The 24,800-nt window shown below is 35.9% G+C and overlaps 1 protein-coding gene across 1 annotated transcript in view; it reads left to right on the top strand.

Annotated features, from left to right (window-relative positions):
• The window catches only part of ADAMTS20 (ADAM metallopeptidase with thrombospondin type 1 motif 20), a 169,808-nt gene that overhangs the window by 75,930 nt on the left and 69,078 nt on the right, over positions 1 to 24,800 (top strand). Inside the window, exons 17-28 of the mRNA XM_035002841.1 lie at positions 617 to 783; positions 935 to 1,064; positions 7,358 to 7,484; positions 8,974 to 9,184; positions 9,318 to 9,482; positions 9,959 to 10,123; positions 10,937 to 11,056; positions 11,638 to 11,745; positions 12,626 to 12,790; positions 12,905 to 13,195; positions 13,886 to 14,047; positions 15,264 to 15,440. Of these exons, the coding sequence (XP_034858732.1) occupies positions 617 to 783; positions 935 to 1,064; positions 7,358 to 7,484; positions 8,974 to 9,184; positions 9,318 to 9,482; positions 9,959 to 10,123; positions 10,937 to 11,056; positions 11,638 to 11,745; positions 12,626 to 12,790; positions 12,905 to 13,195; positions 13,886 to 14,047; positions 15,264 to 15,440 (1,988 nt within the window). The remainder of the gene's footprint in view (positions 1 to 616; positions 784 to 934; positions 1,065 to 7,357; positions 7,485 to 8,973; positions 9,185 to 9,317; positions 9,483 to 9,958; positions 10,124 to 10,936; positions 11,057 to 11,637; positions 11,746 to 12,625; positions 12,791 to 12,904; positions 13,196 to 13,885; positions 14,048 to 15,263; positions 15,441 to 24,800) is intronic.

The raw sequence follows: 24,800 nt of genomic DNA on the forward strand, positions 1-24,800 counted from the left end.
AGCTTTTAGCCTTAAAGAATTTCACCTAGGGCCAAAGATGAAAAGAATGCTTTACAAACCTTTCCTTCTGTCTGGGAAATTCTGGAAAGCTGTTGTTCGGTGTATGTCAATAATGATAGAGTGCCCCTCCATGAAAAAGATCCAGACAGTTATATAGAGAATAGTATGGTCATTGCGTGGCTCCTTAGGATATTGGCCCCTAGAATTTTATAGCTTTGTACATTTTTTCCAAGAGAAGCATAAATGGACTATTGCAGCAGTCTGGGTGGTGTTCTTTTCCTCACCATCAATGACCAGGACTGGTTTAGCTGATGTTTCTCCAGCGTCCCTGAGTTCTGTTTTTCCTCTTCCTACATGTCCCTCCTGAGGCTGCAGGCCTCTTGAAAGATGACATTCTCAGAAAAGTATAGGGTAAATTTAATATCTTTAGCTGATATGCTGTAGCTTCCCTTCGTATGGATTAGATAACACATTATAGTAAAATACAATTTATTTCCTCAAAAATAATTTACATTTACATTAATTTCAGAAACGGATTTGCATTTTAAAAGTTAAAATACTTTTTGTATTGTTAATTGTATTGTTTTATTATTTCATGAGTCCTGTTCTTTTACAGCATTATCTGACACTAAAGGGAATTTTCTTTTGAATGGGAATTTTGTTGTAAGTATGTCAAAAAAAGAAATCAACATACAAGGAGCTATTTTTGAATACAGTGGTTCAAACAGCTCAATTGAAAGAATTAATAGTACTGATCGGCTGGAAGAAGAAGTTGTTTTGCAGGTAAATTCTCAGGAGTCATTAATAAGACTTAGTTTTAATCCTATTAGTAAACTGATGGTTAAGGACTTTGCATTTATTAAACATAAAAATGATGTCTTTCAAGAATATCTTTTTATGAATTAATTATATGCTCCTGTGTATTTCTATTGAGGTTTTGTGTGTGGGTAATTTATACAACCCTGATGTACGATATTCCTTCAATATTCCTGTGGAAGAGAGGAGTGACCTATTCACATGGGATCCATATGGACCATGGCAAGATTGTACCAAGATGTGTCAAGGTACACTGGTATTAAGTAAAAGAGAAGTTTGCCTGTGCATGCTGGTATAACTTGGAGTACTTTGGAGGCAGTCTGCCTATGGAGTCCCCCAACTGTCTACACACACACACACACACACACACACACATCACCACACCAACATACAAAGTTTTCCTACCCTTTTTCTTCTACTTTTCTCCCCATTCATTTTTTCTGATACTTAACAGCCTCATTAGTCTCTCCCCTTTCCAACATTCTCAATTACTGCTTTTTTTCTCATTCTTTCTTGCAGTTGAAAGAAGTTTCTCTAACTTGTAATCCACCCCTCTCCCCCAGTTATTGGGGGGGATACATTCCAAGACCCTCAGTGGATGCCTGAAACTGTGGATAGTATCGAACCTCATATGTACTATGTTTTTTCCTATACATATGTATTACGATAAAGTTTATAAGTTAGGCACAGTAAGAGATTAACAATAACTGATAATAAAATCAAACGATTGTAACAATATACAGTTGACTCTTGAACAATACAGGGGTTAGGAGTATCAACCCCCACGTGCAGTTAAAAATTTCACATATAGGGACGCCTGAGTGACTCAGTGGTTTAAGTAGCTGCGTCCCGCTCAGGTCATGTCCCAGATGGAACCCCACATCCGTCCATCTCCTTGCTCAGCGGGGAGCCCACTTCTCCCTCTCCCTCTGCTCCTCCCCCTGCTCATGCACTCTCACTCGCTCACTCTCTCAAATAAATCTTTAAAAAAAAAGTTCACATAAACTTTAGACCTCCCAAGAACTTAACTACTAATAGCCTAATGTTGACTGGAAACCTTACCAGTAACAAGCAGTTAACACATATTTCCTATGTTATATGTATTAAATACTACAGTTTTACAATAAAGCAAGCTAGGGAAAAATACTAAGAAAATCAGAAGACAAAATACATCTATGGCACTGAAGTGTATTTATTGAAAAAAACCATGTGTGAGTGGACCTGCACAGTTCAAACTCATGTTGTTAAAGGGTCACCGGTACTTAGTTAAAGTTCTGTGAATGTGGTCTCTCTCAGAATGTATTGTACTTGTGATGATGTGAGGTGATACAATGCCCACGTGATGAGATGAAGTGAGCTGAATTCAGTAGGCTTTTGACAGCATTAGGTTCTGTTGACCTTCAGGTGGTACATTAGAAAGTGGATCATTTTCTGGACTGTGGTTCATGCAGGTAACTGAGACCACAGAAAGCAAAACTACAGATGAGGGGGTACTAATATATACTGTTTTTCAGGGAAATAAGTGCTCTCACCCACTCCTTTCCATATACTTTCCCAGTAACATATCTCTTCTTTTCAGTGTTGGGGTATCTGACATCTTTTCATTCTCTTACTTTCCTTCCATGACCACAAGAAAATACATTTGTACTGTTGGCATCAATAACTGAAAGGAGCATAGTGGGAAATGGAAAAGCAGGGACATTTACCATGGAGCAAGAAAATGAAGAGACTGGAGTCTTTGGGAAATCTGTAATTATGGATACTTAATTGTGTAATACTTTTCAAGTCAGTAAGTTTGAGAGACTACTTAGTTTTTTTTTTTTATTTTTTAAGATTTTATTTATTTATTTGACAGAGAGACAAAGCGAGAGCAGGAACACAAGCAGGGGGAGTGGGAGAGGGAGAAGCAGGCTTCCTGCTGAGCAGGGAGCCCGATGCGGGGCTCGATCCCAGGACCCTGGGATCATGACCTGAGCCGAAGGCAGACGCTTAACGACTGAGCCACCCAGGCGCCCGACTACTTAGTTTTGAATTAAGACCCCAATTCTGCATTCAAGTTTTAAATTCTAGTGGATAAAACCAGCATGAGTAGATTTTCTTGCCATAAGGTAGCAAAGGCAATGCTACAGGTATGCACAGAGAACCACAGAGAAGATGGAGCCATTTGTTAGGAGATTCAATATGAAGGTACAGGGAGGTTTGGTGCAGTGGAAAGTAGTTCTCATGGGGACTGGAGAAAAGTTTTGGGAATTAGGGGAGCGGTGGTCCAGAGGAGAGGGTGCTTAGAACCATATGGAAATGAGCTGAAATAAGGTGGGTAGCCAGAGGCAGTGACCATGGATTATGGGAATGTGAGGGACAGACTAACAAACTGACCTCAAGGTGCCAAAGAAATTGTGGTGCCCCATTCAGAAAAAAAAACACAGGCTTGGTCCTGTGATGTTGGGATAGAGGTGCTCAGAATGATTGCATGGGAACAGATGTTTTCACTGGGACAGTGTCTCTGGAGGGAGGCTGCCATAGGTGGTCAAGACTGACTGGCATAAACACTGGAAGGAGGAACAAAGCTTTGGTAATGGAGGAGAAATTCATTTGACAGAAGGATCCTAGATCTGCCTTACAAAGGGAATGGAGATTTAGGGAGCAGGGAGCAGTGTTCCAGCACTAAGTGGGTACACTGGTCTGTGGCAGTGGATATGGGGAGCTAGGAACAAATCCAAACATCAGGTGAGTGAAGGAACATGCAAAAAATATGGGGAACACCCAAAGTAAAGAATAGCAAGCTCCAAATAGAAAGTTGGACATGACATGATGAAACAGTTTGGGAGTCTGAACCAGAAAGAGATCTCTTAAACAATTCTGGGCTGGGGGGAGAAAAATGATTAGTTCAGTTGCCACATAGTATACTATGATTATATTCCCTCTTTGTGTGTAACTTTTTAGTGTCTCTAGAAGGAAATTCCCTCAGGGACACCTGGGTGGCTCAGTTGGTTAAGCATCCCAATCTTGATTTCAGTTCAGGTCATGATCTCAGGGTCATGAGATCAAGCCCTGCATCCGGCTCCCCTCTTGGCATGGAGCCTGCTTAAGATTCTCTTTCCCTCTGCCCCTCCCCCACCGTGTGTGCGAGCACGTGCACTCTCTCACTAAAAAAAAATTAAAAAATGAAATTCCCTCAGTTTTGTTATTCTGTGTACTGAATATAATGAGTTCCCAAACTTTGTTAAGATTTTATTTATTTGAGAGAAAGAGATAGCAGCAGAGAGCAAACACAGGGAGGGAGAGGGAGAAACAGGCTTCCCGCTGAGTAGAGAGCCCACGTGGGGCTCAATCCCAGGACCCTGAGATCATGACCTGAGCTGAAGGCAGATGCTTAACTGGCTGAGCCACCCAGGCACCCCATGAGTTCCCCAACTTTGTGAGAGCTATAAATTTTATCATATTTTCAAGTGCATTGTCTATGGGTTTCAATTTTCCTTTACTTTTTAATCCGTCTACTGTTAATATGGCCCTCTTTTCTCTTGCTCCAATTTGGTTTTGTTGCTTTTAGTCCTTTTACATGGCTGTTATCTTGAACTTTCCCCTTCATTATTGTTCTGGGGATTTTCTTCTCTGTTGGATTCCCTGTTTTCTACATCCCATGAATTCCTCTTTTTACTTCCCCCACTGGTGGAATAGATCCCTCAGGATATTCCTGAGAAAGAGAAGTAGTTTCTTGTGACCTTTCATATCTGAAAATGGCATTATTCTACTCTCACATTTGATCAGTAGTTTGTAATAAATTCTAAGTTAGATTATTATACTTTAGAGGGTTGAAAGTCTTGTTTTCTGGTTTCCTGTGTTTCCACATGACACTTTGTGGAAGTTTGTGACTCCTCTCTTTAATTCTAGTGTGAAATTTTAGGACATCAATTTGCCTTGATGTTGGTATGTCTTTCATCTATTTTCCTAGGTCATTAGGATGCCACTCACATTTGGAGACAGATTCTTTGACTTGAGAAATTTTACTGTATGATTTCTTTGGTAGTTTCCTCACATTGAATTTTCTCTTACATGTTTCTGAAATTTGTATATTTTAGACATTCAACCTCCTCGACTGATCACTATTTGCTAATTTCTTTTCTGAATTTACATTAATGTTTTTACCCCTAACATCTTGCTTTTGTTTCATAGATGTGTAGTCTCTGGCAGTATTACTCATAGTCTTTAAATTTTCTTCTGACATAATCTGTTTCATTTTAGTTTTATTTTATTTTTGTTTATTTTGGTCTTGTGTGTCTTAGTGGATTTCCCGAAATGTCTGTTGATCCTTGGCTATTTGTTCATATTTAAGCCTAAAATGCTGATTGAAAGTTCTGGGTTGGTCAGATAAGTCAAGTAGGGCCTCATTATAGAGTAATTGGATCACTCAGTAGCCCTTTCATGTGTCATTGGAGGAAAAGCCCCAGATGTCATTGTCAGTTGATCTTTTGGGGGTTAAGGAACCTCTCAAGAGAGGAATCTTTTCATTTTCTAATGGTCAGCAGGGAGGCTTGGGAACCATCAAAGCTTGGAGCCAGAGGGAAATGGAAAGAGAGTCAAGTAGGCCTGGTTCTTATCATTCAGTATGGAGACATTTTCTTAATTCCCCTATTTTTGGAACAGTGCTTCCCCAACTTCCCTGAGCTATGTCTGTGCCTTCAAGTTCAGTTTCTCTAGAGCTTTGCTGTCAAGTATGGTAGCCACTAGCCGGATGGAGCTAGCCCATTGAAATGCACAATGGATTTTGAGAGCTCAGTATGAAAAAAATACCAATTTTTATATTGATATGTTAAAATGATATTTTAGATACTTGAGGTTAAACACATTAATATTAAATATTTCACCTATGTTTATTAACATGACTACTAGTAAATGTGAAATTACCTACGTGGCTCACATTCTATTTTTATTGGATAGTGTTGCTCTTGACTAGAAGGGTAGGAGTGTATTCTTCATAAATGGTTTTCAATCTATTATCCATTTTTTTTCAGGCCTACCCTTCACACATTCACCTCTTCAGCAGAACCTGGTGTTTTCAACCCTGGGATTTTCTTGGATTCCTTGGCATGAATGGTTTATTATTCACTTGTTTCCTCCACAGGCTTGTTTCAGCTTTCTTGGCTCTGTGATTTCCATCTACTTTTCATATTCAAAATCTCCTTTTCTTACTCATTGTATTTCCTTTTTTATTCTTTTGCTCTTTTAGGTTTATTCCTTTTCAAAATTCCTTATGGTTTTTTCAGATGGTATTTAGGAAGGAGCAAAGATAAACATGCATGTTCATGTTTGGCTAACTGAAAGTATACAGTGGAACTTTGATGAAACAGAAACTTGATCATGTCACTGACTGCTTAAATTTTTTCCTGTCTCCTCATTGCAGAAAGTGGAAAGTTCTGTTTACTCTGGCCCTTTATAATCACTTTTGCTTTTGCTGTGGTTATGCTGCATACAACCAACCAGCAAATCTCAATGGCTTTGAAAGACCAACGTTTATTCTTTGTCCTACTATGTTTTAGCTGCTAATTGGCTATGACTCTTCCAAGTTTGGTATCTGCATCCATATCATTTAAAAAAATTAAGACTATTTTTTAGAGCAGTTTTGGGCTTATAGAAAAATTGAGAAGGTACAGAAAACACACACATTCTCTTTTTTACCTCCCCCCCTCCCGTTCCCCTTTTAACATCTTAAATTAGTGAGGCACATTTGTTACACTTGATGCATTATTAACTACAGTCCATAGTTTACATTAGGGTTCACTCTTTGTGTTATACATCCTACGGGTTTTGACAAATATTTAATTGCACATATCTACTATTACAGTATCATGCAGAATACTTTCACTGCCCTAAAAATCCCTCCCTCCATGCCCCCTCGAACCTAATAACCAATGATCTTTTTAATATCTGTGTCTTTTCCGTTCATGATTCCAGGCTGAAAGATCAACCCCATCTGGAAAGGCTGTTTTAGAGACAGGGGAAAGGGAAAGTGAGCTGGGCAGAAGTATATAGTAGCTTTTAAAGCTTCTGCTTAGAAGTGGAAAGAGTCACATCCTTTTGCAGTTGGTTGGCGTAAGCCCAAAGTCAATGAACAGGGAAGTATATTCCTCTCACGGGAAGTTATAGTAACATTGTAGCAAGTGGAGACATGCAATTCTCTAATGAGGAAAAGGGAAGCAAATAATAGGGAACCCATAATGTACTACAGAGCATCAGTGCCAACCCTGACCACAGCTCTCCACTACCCAGTCCAGCCAGCTCTAATGAATCTCTTTCTATTCCTTATCTGGCCCACCCTCCTTGTATCTCTTTACTAAGTAAACTCCTCAATCTTTCAGGATTCAGCTTGTTTACTCCAGAAAGTCATTCCTGACTAAATTAATATGCTAGTCTATCCTGTATCCTGTGTTGGAATTTTTTTGCTTTCTTAGCTGAATCCTTTAGGCTATTAGCAGAATTAAATAATTCTAGAACATCTACTTAAAAGAACTTTCCGTTTAATTTTCATTTGACTTTGGCCAAGGTCTTCACAGAAGAAAAATTACCTGCATTCGGAAGAGTGATCACGTGGTAGTGTCTGATCAAAGATGTGACCAGTTACCACTTCCATTGTTTGTGACTGAAAGGTGCAATACAGACTGTGAACTAAGGTAAAAGAAAAATGTGTAATGTAACCAGTGTATGTATAATGTAACCAGGTTAAAATTAATAAGTGAGATAAGATATAAAGCATCTAGTACAGAGCCTGCTCAGATGGATATGTAATTAATGTCTATCCTGTGTCCCTGCTGGTATAAAATTTCAGGCTCACTAATTTATTATGAGACTTGGCAACTGATTTGAATGTTTGTTCATAGTATTTGATGAATACCAGTATATAGGCCTCAAAATTTTGTGTAAGAAATGGAAAGAAATTTGTAAAATATATGGGTAAACTCTAATCTTAAAATCCATGGTTTAAAGATCTGAAACAAATTTTGTGGAATGATTGTATAATTCCCTTTGAACTTATGAACCAATAAACTTTTAAAAGTTTAAGGATTGAAGAATCAGTAGATTGGTTTCTTGATCTTATCAATATCTTGTCCATTAAACATTAAGAAACATGATCCTAGATTATGGGCAGGGAAGTATCCACTTCTAAATTTCCTCTCTTTTGGTGGGGGTCATGTGGGGGGTCTTAGAGAAAAGCTAAGAACAACCCCATCTAGTGAGTGACCATTAGCATCCAGGGATGGCCAGAACCTCTCATTCAGCAAGGAAGATCACTTTTATATATTTATGTTGTTTGAAGGCATAGTGGAAGAGCTGCTTGAATAAATCTCATCCAATTATTGCCGTGGAGTGAAGCACAATGAAATCCTCCAGATGCTATTGGGAATTGAAACAAACTGTGAATTCTATGCTCTGTTATACTGTTGCACTCATATTGTTTGATAGATTGCTAGACTATAATTGGGATAATTTGGCTAAAATTAGCAGATTTTTACTTGCAGAAAAAAAATGGGTTACAAGAATGAGAAAATGTGATAGGGTCTATAAAAACCTAGTTTTGCCAACTTTTAAAGGCTTGGTCTTATTGATACAGATTCCCAGATATTTCCTGATAATGAAATACTTTAGTGTGGTTGCATAGAGAGATACTACCTGATTATGAGTCAGATATATTCAGTCCTAAATCTGCCACTAAGTAACTAGGTAACCTTGATCTACGCAGTTGTTTTCAAAGGCTTTTGGGAAAGCTTGGGGTTCCTTGGATCTACCTCCAAAGGCACCACCAGATGCCAGAGTGCAGTCACAAGGTACAGTGCTGCCTCCGTATCTCCAGCTTTAACCAGACCACCTGCATTTTTATGTTTGGAGAGCAAGTTAAATTTTATTTTGTCGGTGGGGGGAATGATTTCTAACATAAGTCAAGCATTTATATTACGTGAACACATATCTCTGAGCATCATTTTCTCATCTATAAAAATGAAAGTTTGGGCTATGTCAGAATTTTTCATCTAATGATATATCAAGTATTTTCAGGTGGCTTGTCAGTCTTTGCAAAATTGAATCCTATGCATGAATTTCTCTGAATCCGTATTTTTAAATCGCATTAATTGGCATCCCTAAGTGTAATAACATCCTTTTTTCTAGGTGGCACGTCATTGGCAAAAGTGAATGTTCATCCCACTGTGGTCAAGGATATAGGTCCTTGGACGTCCACTGCATGAAGTATTCCATTCATAAAGGACAAACTGTTCCAGTAGATGACCACTACTGTGGTGACCAACTTAAACCTCCCACACGAGAACCCTGCCATGGTGACTGTGTCTTAACAAGGTGGCATTATTCAGAATGGTCTCAGGTACAAATAACCAGTATTGCTTAAGAAAAGTTGCCCCCCCCCTTTTGTTAAATATTTGTTACTCTATATTTTTGTTAAAATGTTATTTTTTTCATTTGTCACCACTGGTTTTTGTTTTTGTCCTTTTAATCAGTGTTCCAGGAGTTGTGGAGGAGGGGAAAGGTCTCGAGAATCTTACTGTATAAATAACTTTGGCCACCATCTTGCTAACAGAGAATGCCAAGATATTCCCCGAGTGACAACCGAGAATTGCAATGAATTTTCCTGTCCCAGTTGGGCTACTAGTGAGTGGAGTGAGGTAACATTGAACAGATGAGGCTAAGAACTGTTACAATATTTTGTAGGAAAGCTTTGCAATTTAAGGCTTTAAAGAAGTCAAAAGTAATCTGTTCTTGCTTTGTAAATAACTATTATCAAGGCAATAACAAATTAATGGTTTGTTCTTAAATTATTCTGTCTGGCTAACAATAACATTGATTGGTGTTTAATCACTAACCATTTTCATAAAGTCCCAGTGTCCACAGTAGCCTGAGATATATACTTAAGGTTAGTTTTGTACCTTTGTTTCTAGGACAAATGGATGCTGCACTGGGATTTGAGCAGCAAATTTGGGGTGGCTGATCTTACCTGGTGAATATCTCTGGAGGACTGAAGGGAAAATGTCATTAGGAATGGTCTTTCATGTGCATTTTAATGTGTGACTTGATCATTGTGTCATTTTTTTAGGCATTTATATTGACTAATTAAAAATAATGATCATTTGTGTTCTTTCAGTGTCTTGTTACATGTGGAAAAGGAACAAAACAGCGGCAAGTGTGGTGTCAGCTGAATGAAGATCACTTGAGTGATGGTCTCTGTAATCCAAGTACCAAACCTGAATCTCTGAGACCATGTGAGCTTCATACATGTGCTTCCTGGCAAGTAGGACCGTGGGGTTCTGTGAGTATGAGAATGGTTTTCCTGATTTAATTCATCTTTATAGAATAGCACCAGAATTGCGGTGTGTTCACTCTCTTAATGGAGGCAGCTAAATTTGGGTTGGTTTTTTGGGAAAATATCTTTGAAATGTAACCTCTCATCTATACAATTTTATCAGTGCTGCTAATTTTGCTGTGGTAAATAGTTCAGCTTTGCTTTTGAACTCACTTATTAACCAAAATGCTGCAAATATATTCTTCAGCTTTGTTTAAACTATAAATATTTTCATGCTCTGTGTCTAAATGAGCTTTACTGCATTTAGAGTAGGCATTGTTTTAGAAGTTTTGCCAAACAGGCAGCTAGGAATTTGCAGGATGAGTAGTGGTCAGGCTGGATGAAGATGGACAGCCTGTTAACCCATGGAGGTTGCCACTGTGGATGGGAAACCTTGTCTCATCTTCCATTTAACTTTATGCTCTTCCTTCTTCATCTCTTTGAAATTTATTTAGCATGTTAAAAGACATACATACACCAGGTAGATTTTGAAAAAGTATTTAGTCCCCCTAAATTACATTAACTCTGCCCCCAAAATATCAAGGCTCTATTGACATTTTTACATAACTTTTTAAGGCTACGATAACACTTGTCCATTTTAACGTCACTATTATCTGTCTACCTTGGAATAAATGTATATTGATTACATTTGCTAATTTGGTATGGGATCCGATGTAAAGAACTAATGAAAAGATCTGAAAGTATGTTAACTGTATTAAGAAAATTAGGCTTGTACAATTTTTGAGTAACGGTGTTGGATACGGGCTTGTATTGTTCCAGTGCACGGCCACATGTGGACGTGGGTATCAGATACGTGCTGTTAAATGTGTCAATGAGCTGCTCAGTGCAGTGTTAGATGACGGGGTCTGCCATGGAGCCAGCCGCCCAAGTGACAGGCAGGTAAAGGACACTTCTTCGTGGATTATAAACAAAAAGTTTTGTTACAGGAGGATGAATGTGTTAAACTTATTTCATACGTATTTGTCCTACTAATATCCCTTGCAAACATGTTTGTGCACATGTGTGTTGGAGAATTTATCTTTTTAAAAGTGTTTCCAGCTTTATAGCTTTATTAACTTTTTTAGTCTTTATCTGCCATTGAATCACTCATTTAACGTAGATGTTTTCATCCTTCACACTGCAGAAGGATAGTATCTATTGTGAATACGGCATGTTGTACTTCCTGCGGGTAGTGTTCTGTGTGCACCTCAGGATATTTCAGCTTAGTGGTATTTTTGAAGGACTATTGCTCTTTTTCTTTTCAACCACCGGATAGAATGATCCAAACCTTAGGATTCAGATTTGTACTATCCGCTTGTAGCCCTTGACAGTACTTTGTACTTCTGAAAAATTTAAACTTTTACATTATTAATTTGTAATTCTGCAGCTATTCTTGAATTAGACATGTGGAAGAATGAAGATTTTAATAGAAATCAGAGTGAATTCATTGATGTTTTGAGATACATTTTTCTTTTGAACAGGACTGTATAGTCATACCTTGCCCAGTTATCCCTAAAATTGGGGCCACTTCATTGTCAGCTGTTCCCATAGGAAAGATAGCCCAATGGCGACATGGTTCTTGGACCCCAGTAAGTGAATTCCTTTAAGAAGTACAGTGTTTGGGGGCACCTGGGTGGTTCAGTTGGTTAGGTGTCTGACTTCGGCTCAGGTCATGGTCTCGGGATCCCGGGATGGAGCCCGCATTGGGCTCCCCAACTCAATGGGGAGCCTGCTTGGCCCTCTTCCTCTCCCTCTGCCCACACATCCCCCCACTAGTGTTGTCTCTCCCAAATAAATAAATATCTTAAAAAAAAAATACAGTTTTTGTATTATGGAGGCTTTTACACATCAATAATGGTTGCTTCAGTTTAGCCAAATTAATGTTATGCATTCATTCTCAGGTAACTTAATGGAGTAGAAGTGATGTAGGGTTCAGAAATAGATAATTTAGTGGCTAAATGCTGCTCTATCCTGCTCTTACCCAGAGCTCTGTGTCTGTGGGCAAGAAATTGAAGTTTTCTAGGTTTGTTTTCTCATCTACAAAATGTGGATGATAATATTTATCTCACAAGTGGTTATGCAAAGCAGACATGAAATTAGGCTTTTTATCAGCCTTTATTTGGAGTATATGCTTTGTTTTAATCTTATATAGAAGCTATATTAGTAAACTTCAGGTATTCTCTGAATATCTTAATTATGGGATCATATCGACCCTGTTAGATGTTTAAAGTTATTTAAAATAAGATTGTCTCATAAAATGTTTCCTGAATCTTATTCTCATTGCAAATGTAGGATCCAAACTGAGTGGGGTATTCATTGCCCTGTCTTTATTTGACTCAAAAGTGAAACCAAGTGATATCATTTAAAATCTTTTTTCAAGAAACTTCATGTTTTAGAAATCTGAGCAAAAGCTACCTGAGAGAGGTACTGTGTAACACTTTGGTTTAATCCTTTTTTTTTTTTTTTAAGTGCTCTGTGTCTTGTGGACGAGGTAATCAAGCACGCTATGTAAGTTGTCGTGATGCTTATGATAGAATAGCAGATGAATCCTATTGTGGCCATTTACCCCGACCTGCTGAAGTATCTGTCTGTTTTAACCCTTGTGGGGAGTGGCAAACTGGGAATTGGTCACCTGTAAGTATTTTTATGAGAAAAAAAATAATAAAACTAAAAAGTTTAAATATAATTGATATTTAGTATAATAATATAACTTATTACATTATAAATGTTGGCTAAATTTGTGATCAGTGTTCAGCTTCCTGTGGCCATGGGAAAACAACGCGACAAGTTTTATGCATCAACTACCATCAGCCAATTAATGAGAATTACTGTGACCCTGCAGTTCGCCCTTTGATAGAACAAGAATGTAACCTGGCAGCCTGCCCACCCATGTACAGTCACTTTCCAAGTTCCTCTGAGCAGCCGAGCCATTTTCCAGGCAGGAATTTTCCATTAACTCACAAACCAGAAGATCATCAAAATAAGGGGGTCCATCCGTCTATCAGAGGAAACCAATGGAGAACAGGACCATGGGGATCAGTAAGTGATCTTCATTGAGTTATATTAATTCTGTAATTTTGTTATATTATAGCCTTTTAACAGATATGTATGTAATGACATCAAATACTTTTAATGCTAAATTTATCTGAAGATCAACAGTTTAAATCTTAAAAGGATTAAGCGATTTTTGATGCAGATGACAAGTCCCCAGAGTTCTTATTGAACTATACACTAATGTGATATTATGATTACAGAGGAATGCACTTAAAAACAATCTGATTAGAGTCCATTATAATAAAAAAAAGAATTTTTTAAGAGGTTAAGACTGCAAATGTTTATTAAAAAAAAAAAACAACCTAGAAATTACTGTAATAGTGCAGTAGGCGGGTGTAAAACCATGAAACTACAAAGGTACAATTGTAGCTCTTATTTTGCATAAAAGTTGAGACAAAAACAATATCAAAGTTAAGTGACTTCATCTTTTTTTGCTTCCTTTCTACTTAACACTTAGGACGGGGCTGAATTGGCTCTTGCAACCTTTACTATTTCCCCTTTCGTTGACAAATTCTAATACACTCCTGTTTTTGGCAGATTTTTCAACTCAGATTATTCCAGTGAGGGGAATTTTAGCAGGGGGAGTTTGCATTTGAGTCCAAACACTGATTCCCCCCACACACACACTATGTAATTGCATGATGTGGCATCCACAGTTTGTTTTATCCTCGTCAGTGCTCTAGAAGCTGTGCTGGAGGTGTTCAGCACAGGGTTGTGGTCTGCCAGGATGAAAATGGACAGAGTGCCAGTTACTGCGATGCAGCCTCCAGGCCCCCAGAGGCCAAGCATTGTGACTCAGGTCCTTGTCCGCGGTGGAGCTACGGAAGCTGGGGAGAAGTAAGTCCTGATGTTTTCTAAACTTGTGGAGATGATGAATCTCTGAAGACTGAAAGTTAAGTACTTCACACTGTTACTGTGGGATAATCTTACTTCATGATACTACACAGAAAGGTTTATTTTTAGGAAAATCTTGTTCTTTTAATAGACCGTCTTGGTATAAATCACTCCTGTGTGATAGGAAGTACTCCAGATTTTTTAACAGAATCTAATATGCTAGCCAATATGTCTGTGAACCCGTAATGTCTCTCTAAAATTAGTATATTATTGTTTTCTTAGAAAATTTGGTTGATATAAAGATAGAAAATTAGATTAATATATAGCCATGCTGATATCCTATTACTGAGCCATTCATGTGGTGAATTTTCTAAGCAGATAGTTGTCAATTATCGAGCACTTCATGTCCTGGCATTCTTCTAGACACTGGGGATATGAAGATAATTTTTAAAGTAGTTCTCATGAATACTAATTCCACCTATATTGTGCATGAGAAAGAACAAGAAAGATTTATACTGGCTTTGGATGAATAAAATCAACTAATTTAGTCAAATATTTTTGTTTAATGATTTTTAGTATATATTTTCTCATAGAGCATTTGGAAATCCTTGCGTAAAGATACACTTCTGACCAGGTGCTATTAAATACCAAGTCCATTTTAAAAATGTTCTTTTACAGTTTCCAAAATGGAAATGACATTTTTACTCCTGAGGTTAGGCAAACTCATTGTAAAAATTGAAATGATAGGAAAAATTATGAAGAGGTAAGAACTTTTAACATTTGATACATTTCCTTCCAGACTTTGGTCTTGTGTGGATTCCACAAACAGATTCATATTACATAGGCTGCTTTGCCACCCACCGCTTTCATGTAACACATACTGAACATTTTTCCCTGTTTATCAATTTAGGTCTATCTTACTAGCTTTCGTGAATACCCAGGAATCTATTGATAGGTTATCATAAATTAGGGAGTTAATACTTATTACTTAAGTAAATCCATTTTATTTGACTTGTCTATCTTACAGATCCTTGGTATCTTACTGAAACATGGTACTAATTCTCAAAATTTTGTGTAGTATTTTTTTTTTTAATAATAGAACTAAAACTTTTTTACCCAGGAAGAAAATTTTAGCATTAATACTTATGTATTAGACATTGAATAAAGCAATATAATACTGTCTTTAAAACCACATAGTTTTGAATTTTCTTATTTTTAGTGTACACAAACATGTGGAGGAGGAATAAAGTCAAGATTCGTAATATGTCAATTTCCCAATGGCCAAATGTCACAAGAGCAAAACTGTGAAATCTTAAACAAGCCACCTAGTGTGGTACAATGTCATGTGCATGCTTGCCCTGATGAGGTGACATGGCATCGGGGACCATGGAAATCGGTACGATAGTAGTATTATTTTTGCCTGTTTTGTTTTGTTTTACTGTGCCCCCTTTAATCGCTTGTTTGTAAATTGTGGTACACACTGTATCTTCCGATTTTTTTACTTTAAGCAGATTACTGGCCATCTTGGCTCGTGGTATTGAATTTGGTAGTTTGGAAGAAGAATCCATTCAATTTCAAGTACTGTACTATAAATAATAGTTTTATATGTATTTATTTTTTATAAGTAATATTGAACCATAGCACTATTCTAATGGATATATTTTCTCCAGTACATCTTTGGCTTGTCCTCTAATTGTAAATGTTTGACTATACGCATTTGTATATAATGTTAACATTGTGCTTGTTACAATGGCAAATTAAGGCTGTGTCTTGTTTAAGTGTATAACTGTATGGCTTTTGTCTGTCAATGTCTAGTAACTGATCCAAAAGCAAGTCACATTCTTTAAAACTTTTTTTTTTTTTATCATTGTTAAACTTAGTATCTTGTTTGGAAATGTGAAAATATTAAAAGAGAAATTTAAAGTGAGTTGTTTACAGTTTGTTACATACATCATGGAAAAATATTTGTATAGTAATTTATATGAGTATTTCTTCACTGTGTGGAGTTACTCTGTTTTGGGGATGTTTTAATTTATTTTTTTGGAGCCATAGACAAAATTCATTAAGTATTGTTCATGACTGATTAATTTAGTATATTTCAAATATCCAGGCTTTGAAGAATAATTACTATATAAATGTGTTGACATTAGCATGTTGGTCACTTTTGACATTTTAAATCCTAAACAACCAAGTACACTTTTTCCAGGTGAAAAACAGATGTCTATCTATAATTTATAAAGTTATACAGTTCTTTATTTGGAAAATAATTATAACTCTTTACAACCAAACCTGATGCCTGCACTTGGTTTGCTTTTCCCAAGTCAAAGCTTTACACTGTGATGTAGACCTAAGTTTCAGACTCCTGCTGTTTGATGAGTAAGTCAAGTTCTAGTTCAGGCTGAAATGCATCTCTATAGTCAGTGTGACTGATATAAAACAAAAGGAAATTGTAACTTCATAGGAGGATCCTAAATTGCTACATCACTTTGTTGGAACTAACAAAAAACATATTTTGCCATAGAAAGCATTCACTTATTAATAAAATATTGACCATCTATATCCTAGGCACTGTGCTACAGAAATTAAAAAAAAAAAAAAGACCTATTTCTTACTCCTGTGGAGTTTATAGCCTAGTTGGAGAGATTTGAGTAGGAACTCAACTATAAAAAGATACCCTTTTTTGGTAGCCATCTTACACTGAAAATTCACTTTTTCTTTACTAGATCTGTTACATTGTCTTTCATTTTTTTGGCTGTAGTTTGCAAGCCTAGTTCTTAATAAGGCTATGGGTTGCTTTCTTGGAGTTTTGTCCCAATTAGGAAAGCAAGCTCCTGACCAGTTAATTAGAGGATTAAATTGTAATGGCATTTGTTTCTGAGCACAGAAGTTTTATTTTCTTACTCATTCATCAATTCATTAATTCGCAAAGCATTAAACATTTGTGCTAGGTATCAAAATACCTAAAATTGTTTCAATCATATTTTCTATTTCAGGGGTCAGCAGACTATGGCCCATGGACCAAATCTGGCCCATTGCTTTTTTTTGTAACTAAGTTTCATGGGAACACATTTTTTTTTAAGGTATTATCTATGGCTGCTTTTGATACTACAGTTATTGCAATAGAGACTGGCCCTTAAAGTCTGAAATATTTACTATTTCGCCCTTTCGGGAAAAGTTTGCTGACCGCTTATTTAATAAACATGATGCTTTTTAAATTTAGCATAAAATGTACTTAAAGTTATAGACTATTAGAATTACAAATATTCATTTGGGGTCATTTTTAGATGTTTTTGATATTTTAAAACATGTTACAAGGTTTATCAGCCTTCTCCACATATTCACTAGGGTATTTAGACAATTTTTTTTTCCAGTTTTGAGATATACTTGGTGTGTAACATTGTGTAACTTTGAGGTATACAGTGTCACACGATGTTTATATATGGTGTTGGAAGGTATCTAGTACTATATTCGAATATATTCGTGTCATGCTCTTTATATGTAAATGATATTGTAAGTGAAAAGAACCTGAATGTTCAGTAAAGTTCTGTGTATAGATAACTTTTTCAATCTGACAAAAACCAATAACCAAGAAAATGACCGCAGTTACAAAATAGTAACACAGAAGTACACAAGTCTTCATTGTTTACTATGTGCCTGTTCCGAAAGGAGCTCATTGAATAATTCAGTCTTTGCACTAGTGAGAAACTGTAATGTCTTTTTTTTTTCATAAATTGAAGGTGAAATTTTAAAAATCACAATGTTTATATCAGAGTTTTTGCAAACTTATTTATTCACTTTTTATAGGTATAAAGTACATATATATTAAAGTGCCTGGATTTCTTTTATTATATGAAGAATTTTATTCCTTAAATTAGCCTTTTATATTAAAAGGGTTTAAGGGAGCTGAAGTTTTTTTTGTTGTTGTTAAAACTAGATATAACCTTTTACCTCTTTGTGTTGCTACATATTAGCCAAACTTCAGAATACCTCTTATTAACATATCAGATTAATATTCTTTCAAGGGTAACTTTAATTTCAGCAGATCCTACTCACTAGGTTAGAAAATTACAATGTGTGTGTGTATGTATACATATACATATATGAACAACATGAAATCTCAAACATTTCATTTTAAAGCAGAATTATAAAGCGTTAAATCATTAAAATGTAACTAGGAAGAAAGTTGTAAATATGCATTTAAATTTTCTCCATCTTGTGGAAAATCTTGTATTGTAATAATTTATAAGCATGATTAAGGAAATAAAACTTAACCTATGTCTGTTAACTTAATGACTGTATTTTTGTGATTAGTCAATGTGAAATGTTTGTATTTTAACCCTTGTTTATTAATGACATGTGTTGTGGCTTTGTGCTTTGCATAATTCATATGTATGTTGTATTTTTACTACTTCGATCAATACCTAAAATGTTTTAAGTCCCTGAACAGATCCTGTATTGTAATGAATCCCTCTTTTCTCTTGGTGCTGTTTTTCTTAAATTAACAAACTATTAATTTCTTATTAAACATTTAATTGCTGAATAGTGTATGTTTTCATAATTTGAGTATTTAAGCTATTGTTATATTTTAAATCCATTAGAAACTAACATTCGTGTTTAAAAACATAAGATCTATTGTTTAGATATCAATTTTAAATACTAGAAAAATTTATATTTTATAAACAATAAAAATCTATGATGTAAACTTATTTATTGGTAAGGTAAAAGCTCATGACCAAGATAGTCTTTAAAAGGTGAGTAGAGTGCTTGCTTCGGCAGCACATGTACTAAAAGGTGAGTAAAAGTTTTATTTTTCTCTTCTCTCTCATATATACTAAGGAACATTACATATGTAATCAAACAGTTCTAGCAAATGCTCTTTAAGTAAATTTATAATAATTTCTTAATTTTCCCATTAAGTCTCATTTAGCTGATTCATTTTCCTAAATGCTTTTATTCTCTACCTAGAATGCAATCATGTTTGGTATGAAAATGTGTATTCCATTGTGTTCTGGGTTAATGATGATCCCAGAGAATTAAAGAGCATATTTTTTTCCATTAAGGATTGTTTTTTTCCTCCAAAAATGAGAAAATTCATTTAAAAAAGTGAAAGCTTGATACTTGAATCTTCTAGATTCTAGTGCTTTCCCCAAAGTGTTTCTTTTTAAAATGTATATACATAGGCACTATACTAAATCTCTAATATGATACGATGGAATGCAACAAACAAGCGCTTTTAGCAATGAGCATGTGGTAGCAGCATACACCCAGTAAATCTGCAGTTTGTCACCTTCACAGTTTTGTGTAACAAAAAAACATTGAAGGTCTGAACTTGGGTTGGGAGGCTCCTTCCACTGTAGCTCTCACTGAGGATGAAATGTACTCGGGAAGAAACTTGTTACTGCCTCTGTTGCTCATAAGGCCAGGAGTAGCCAGGGAGGATGGTAATGTGTGGGGCAATGGTTTCAAGAAACTGTCAATTCTTTGTGGAGTGTAGAACTCAGTAAAACTATTTATAGTAATAAGTTGTTTTCTTAAATTTGGAAAAGTTATACATAACCATAGTAAAAAGCTGGAAATCTATTTTATTCCTAATTTATCATAGTTTCACATACCTTATTAGTAAGTAGTGAACTAATGTTTCCATTTATTTGTTACTCTATCTTTCTATAGTACATTCATTGACTCTCCCAAAGATGAGCATCCCCTACATGTTAGGCATTGTGCAGTGGATAAATCAGGCACAATCCCTGTGTACAAGAAGTTTGCAGTGAAGAGATGAATGTACTAAATAGATGGTCGGAATGTAAAACGGGGGTCCTCTCTGATTTCAGTAACCATATGATTTATAATATTGAGGACTCAATACTGGGACCTTAATAGGTTGTAATTATCCAAGAATTGGATAATGAGGATGGTACTTGACAACACAATAATTCTGCCGGTTGATCTTTCTAGAAAGCCTAAACCAGTAGAATCTATTCCATTATAACCTGGCAAGAGAGGAGTGGCATCCTGAGTCCCTGTGCTAGAATAGTTTTTTGCATAATTGCAGCATCTTCCTCCTTTATGTAGGTGGATTTCATGTCTCACCAAAAAGAACATGGACCAAGATATATGATGGTATGAAAGTAATTTTGGAGATACAAATGGGACTTGCAGGTTTGAAATGTAAAACCTAGGAAAAATTTAAGTAGATAATATACTGATGCGATCATAAGAGACTTGTGAGTGTGTTATATTGAATGAAGTTAGAATGTTAAATCTAAAATAAACTCAATGTGAAATGGTAATATGCCATGTTTTTCTTTATGCATCTATATTAAAATGGACATGTTTCTATGGTAATTCTCTTTTCCCAGACATAATGCTTGAGAATGTTTAAGAATCTCTGGAAATAGATTTTTAAATGTTTTATAACCACATATTCTCAGTATTCTACAATATCTCTGTTCTCGACGATGATCCTATTTATGTAGGATATATAGGCATTGTTAATATTCATTTAGATACCAAAATTTTTCTGTCACCTTTCAGTAGTTTGAGAAAACCATTTTAGTTCCTATATAATCACAGGAACAACAAAGACTTTGGCATTAATCTTGTGAAGTCTCTTTGACATTTTCTAGATAGTTGATTTCTAATCTTTTGAGCATAGATAATATTTCTCAGTAACATGTTTTGAACATGTCCCCTTTTTATATTTAGACATTACAAGCTAATATATAAATGATTTATGAAACCTACAAACATGAATTAGAGTATTTTTTAATGAATAATTTCTTACTGAACTGTGATAGTAATCCCATTTTAAAAAGTGGTAGGATAATGGGGACTAAGGAGTGCACTTGCTGTGATGAACGCTGGGTGAGGTGTGGAAGTGACGAATCCCTATAGTGTATGCCTGAAACTAATAGAAAGTTAACTACACTGGAATTAAAATTTTTAAAGAAGGATGGTGTTTCATTAGCTTTGAAAATCTTGGTTCAACACTGTCCTCTAGCAGTTTAAAAATCTCATTTATCCCAATTTGTCATTTCAGTAGCTTCCATAGCTGAAAAAATTACCACATGAAAATACATACCTCCATACAGAAAAGTTAATCACTGGGTGTTACTGTTGTAGATTAGTAACTGATTTTTAAATCCAATTACCAATTATGCAAAAAAAACCATCGAAACTTGTGTGACAAATTTCCATTCTCCACGATGTCACTCAGTTACTGAAAATTACTAGAATGAGATATATTTTCAGGTTTGTAATTTTTCTTTGTTGCTGTATAGTTGACACAATGTTAACATTAATTTCAGGTGTACAGCATAGTGATTCTACAGCTCTATACACTATGCTATGCTCCCCACAAGTGTAGCTCCCATCAGTCACCATACAATGCTATTATACCATTGACTATATATCACTGTGCTATACCTTTCATCCCCCATGACTTATTAATTCCATAACTGGAAGCCTATACCCACTTCCCTTCACCCATCTTGCCCCTCCCTCCACAGGCAACCACCAGTTTATCCTGTGTATTTATAGGTCTGTTTCTGTTAGTTTTCCTTTTAAGATTCCACATATAAGTGAAATCATATTTGTCTTTGACTTATTTCACTTGGACCCACAGGGTATCATGCTATGTTGTCACAAATGGCAAGATCTCATCCTTTTTATGATTAATATTCCATGTGTATATATACCACCTCTTTCTCCATCTATCGATGGACACTTAAGTTGCTTTTATATATTGGTTATTGTAAATAATTCTGCAACAAAGATGGGGTGCATATAGCCTTTCAAATTAGTGTTTTCATTTTGGGGGGTATAAATATCAGTAGTTGAATAACCAGATCATATGGTAGTTCTCTCTTTAATTTCTTGAGGACCCTCTATGCTGTTTTCCACAGTGGCTGCATCAGTTTACGTTCCCACCAGCAGTGCACGAGAGTTCCTTTTTCTCCATATCCTTACCAACACTTTTTGTCTTTTTGATGCTAGTCATTTTGATAAGTATAAGGTGAAATCTTACTGTGGTTTTGATTTGCATTTCCCTGATGATTAGTGATAGCGAACATCTTTTCATATGCCTGTTGGTCATCTTTGGAAAAATGTCTATTCAGGTCCTCTGCCATTTTTAATCAGATTATTTTTTTTTTAGTGTTGTGTAACTTCATATATTTCTATTTTAACAAATAGTGTTAAAAATGAAACTTTGAAAGATTTGGAAGCCATTTAAACAATTTTGTTTCAAAGCTTTAAAAATACACATGTGAAAGTTTTGATAGTTGATACATTGTTTATGGTAACAAAATCACATAATACTAGAAATACTTCCAAGTGTTTAAAAATGTTCTAAGAATAGTTTCCAGTTTATTTCCCGGAGTCCATAGTCTCTCATGTTTCATCTCCCCCTCTGATTCCGACCCCCTTCATTTTTCCCTTCTTTCTCCTAATGTCCTCCATGCTATTCCTTATGTCCACAAATAAGTGAAACTATATGATAATTGTCTTTCTCTGTTTGACTTATTTCACTTAGCATAATCTCCTCAAGTTCCATCCATGTTGATGAAAAAAAAAAAATTTCCAAAAACCATTGCTGTCTCATCTACTCTTAAGTGTCTCCTTTAAAGGAGACGTTATGGGTCTATTTTTTAAAGTATTAGGTATTACACTCATTATAGAAAAAAATTTGGAACAAGCCTCTTTTTGTAATGGAAAAATTAGCAATTCATCTTTATGAGCCCATTTGATAATTTGAACATAACCAGCAAAACTCTTAGCCTAAAATGAAAAAAGTTTGTTGTGTCACTCATTAGAGTATTGAGTCTATACATTTAATCCATTTATCTTCCTAAGTGGACATACATTAATTGATTGCAGTTGGTACACAAAGTGGAATGGCAGAGTAATGATCTCGGTCAGGATACCTAAAGCATGTGTCAGGTTAGCATAAAAACCCATATGGTAAAGCTTATTTTAGATAAACATAAATATAAAATTCTTTTAAGAAATTCTGTTGGTACTACATTGAATCACCTTGCCACCTCTGAGAAAGACTTTTGAAAAACTGTGATTTAGAACCTCATAGGCTTATATGAAGCATAAAAGTTTAGTATCCTCTCTAAAACCTCAAACTACAGTTAAGATTGGAATTACCTGATTTATTTTCATAGATACCATCTGCTTCCTGGTTGTCAAGAGAATAAAGTTGAGAAAAGATCGTTCTTAAATTCCTGCACCAATTTATCTCAATCCTAAATCCAGCAGGATATGTTTAAGGATAAGGTACTTTATCACATCATATTGTAATATGACCTTTGCATTAAGTCTCATAATCATGATATACATATATTTGTGAGAATTAGCTGAAATACTGCAAAGTTTTTGGTAAACCACATAAATTCATTACCAGTTAACTGAGTTCTGAAGTGATCCTCTAAGACCATTCTGAACGACTTTTATTTTCCTGGACTTCTGATATTTTGCAGTTGTGACCCAGAGAAACTCAGACTTTGGAAGTAACTATGAAGGCAATGGTAGTCACTGAACTGCCAAAAAAAAAAAAAAATCCATCGATCCACTCAAGATCATTAAGAGCCTATCTATATCAGGCACTGGGCTAGGATTTGTAGAAAACTAAAGATAAGAATGACGTATTCTCCTCAAAGTACTCACAGTTCAGGGGAAATTAAATATACACACAAATAACAAGGCAGAAACCTGTCATGGGAAGTCAGAGAAAGTATGCCTTCAGTTGCAGGAACTTGAAAGGATTTATGGAGGAGAATGCGTTGGCCATGGTGGATAGAACTTGAGTTGGGGTGGAAGACCATTCCCTAGCAAAACCAGAGACCAAAAAAGTGTTCATCTTGATTAATACGAATTGGTTTGTGAGAGACATGGGGTGAGCATAAGTTTAGAAATATGACTTGGGCAGTCAGAGAAAGATAAATACCATATGATTTCCCCCACATGTGGAATTTAAGAAAACAAATGTACATGGGCGGTGCAGGATAGAAAGAGGAAAACCAAGAAACAGACTCTTAACTATGGGAAAACTGATGGTTACCAAAGGGGAGGTGGGTGGGGGATGGGTTAAATAGGTGATTGGGATTAAGGAGGGGTGTTGATGATGAGCACTGGGTGTTGTGTTGAATCACTAAATTCTACACCTGAAATTAATAATACACTGTATGTTAACTGAAATTTAAATGACTTGAAGAAAAAGTTATGACTTGGGGTCATATCAAGGAGGATTAATAAGGATCATGCTTAAGAGATTTTTAAAAATTTAAAAATTCTGAATATAGGGGTGCCTGGGTGGCTCAGTCGTTAAGCGTCTGCCTTTCGGCTCAGGTCATGATTCCAGGTCCTGGGATCGAGCCCCGCATCGGGCTCCCTGCTCGGCGGGAAGCCTGCTTCTCCCTCTCCCACTCCCCTTGCTTGTATTCTCTCTCTCACTGTGTCTCTGTCAAATAAATAAATAAAATCTTTAAAAAAATAAAAATAAAAATTCTGAATATAAGCCATTAAATTTTTGGAGTGGGTGTTAAAGCTGAGTTTTAGGAAGATTATTAGGCAATTCTCATAAGATATAAGCACATTGAAAATGACAGACTGGAGATGGGGAGCCCAAGAGGGGACTCCTCTTAAAGTTAAGGGTGATGATTTAGGGACCATTCAGTTATTCACATATTTATAGTTATAACACTTAAATTGTAGGGTAGAAGCAGCCAGGAGGGGTATTGATGGGACTATT

Source organism: Mirounga leonina, unplaced genomic scaffold, assembly GCF_011800145.1.
Source record: "Mirounga leonina isolate KUSES-001 unplaced genomic scaffold, KU_Mleo_1.0 Mir_126, whole genome shotgun sequence".
Taxonomy (NCBI): Eukaryota; Metazoa; Chordata; class Mammalia; order Carnivora; family Phocidae; genus Mirounga; species Mirounga leonina.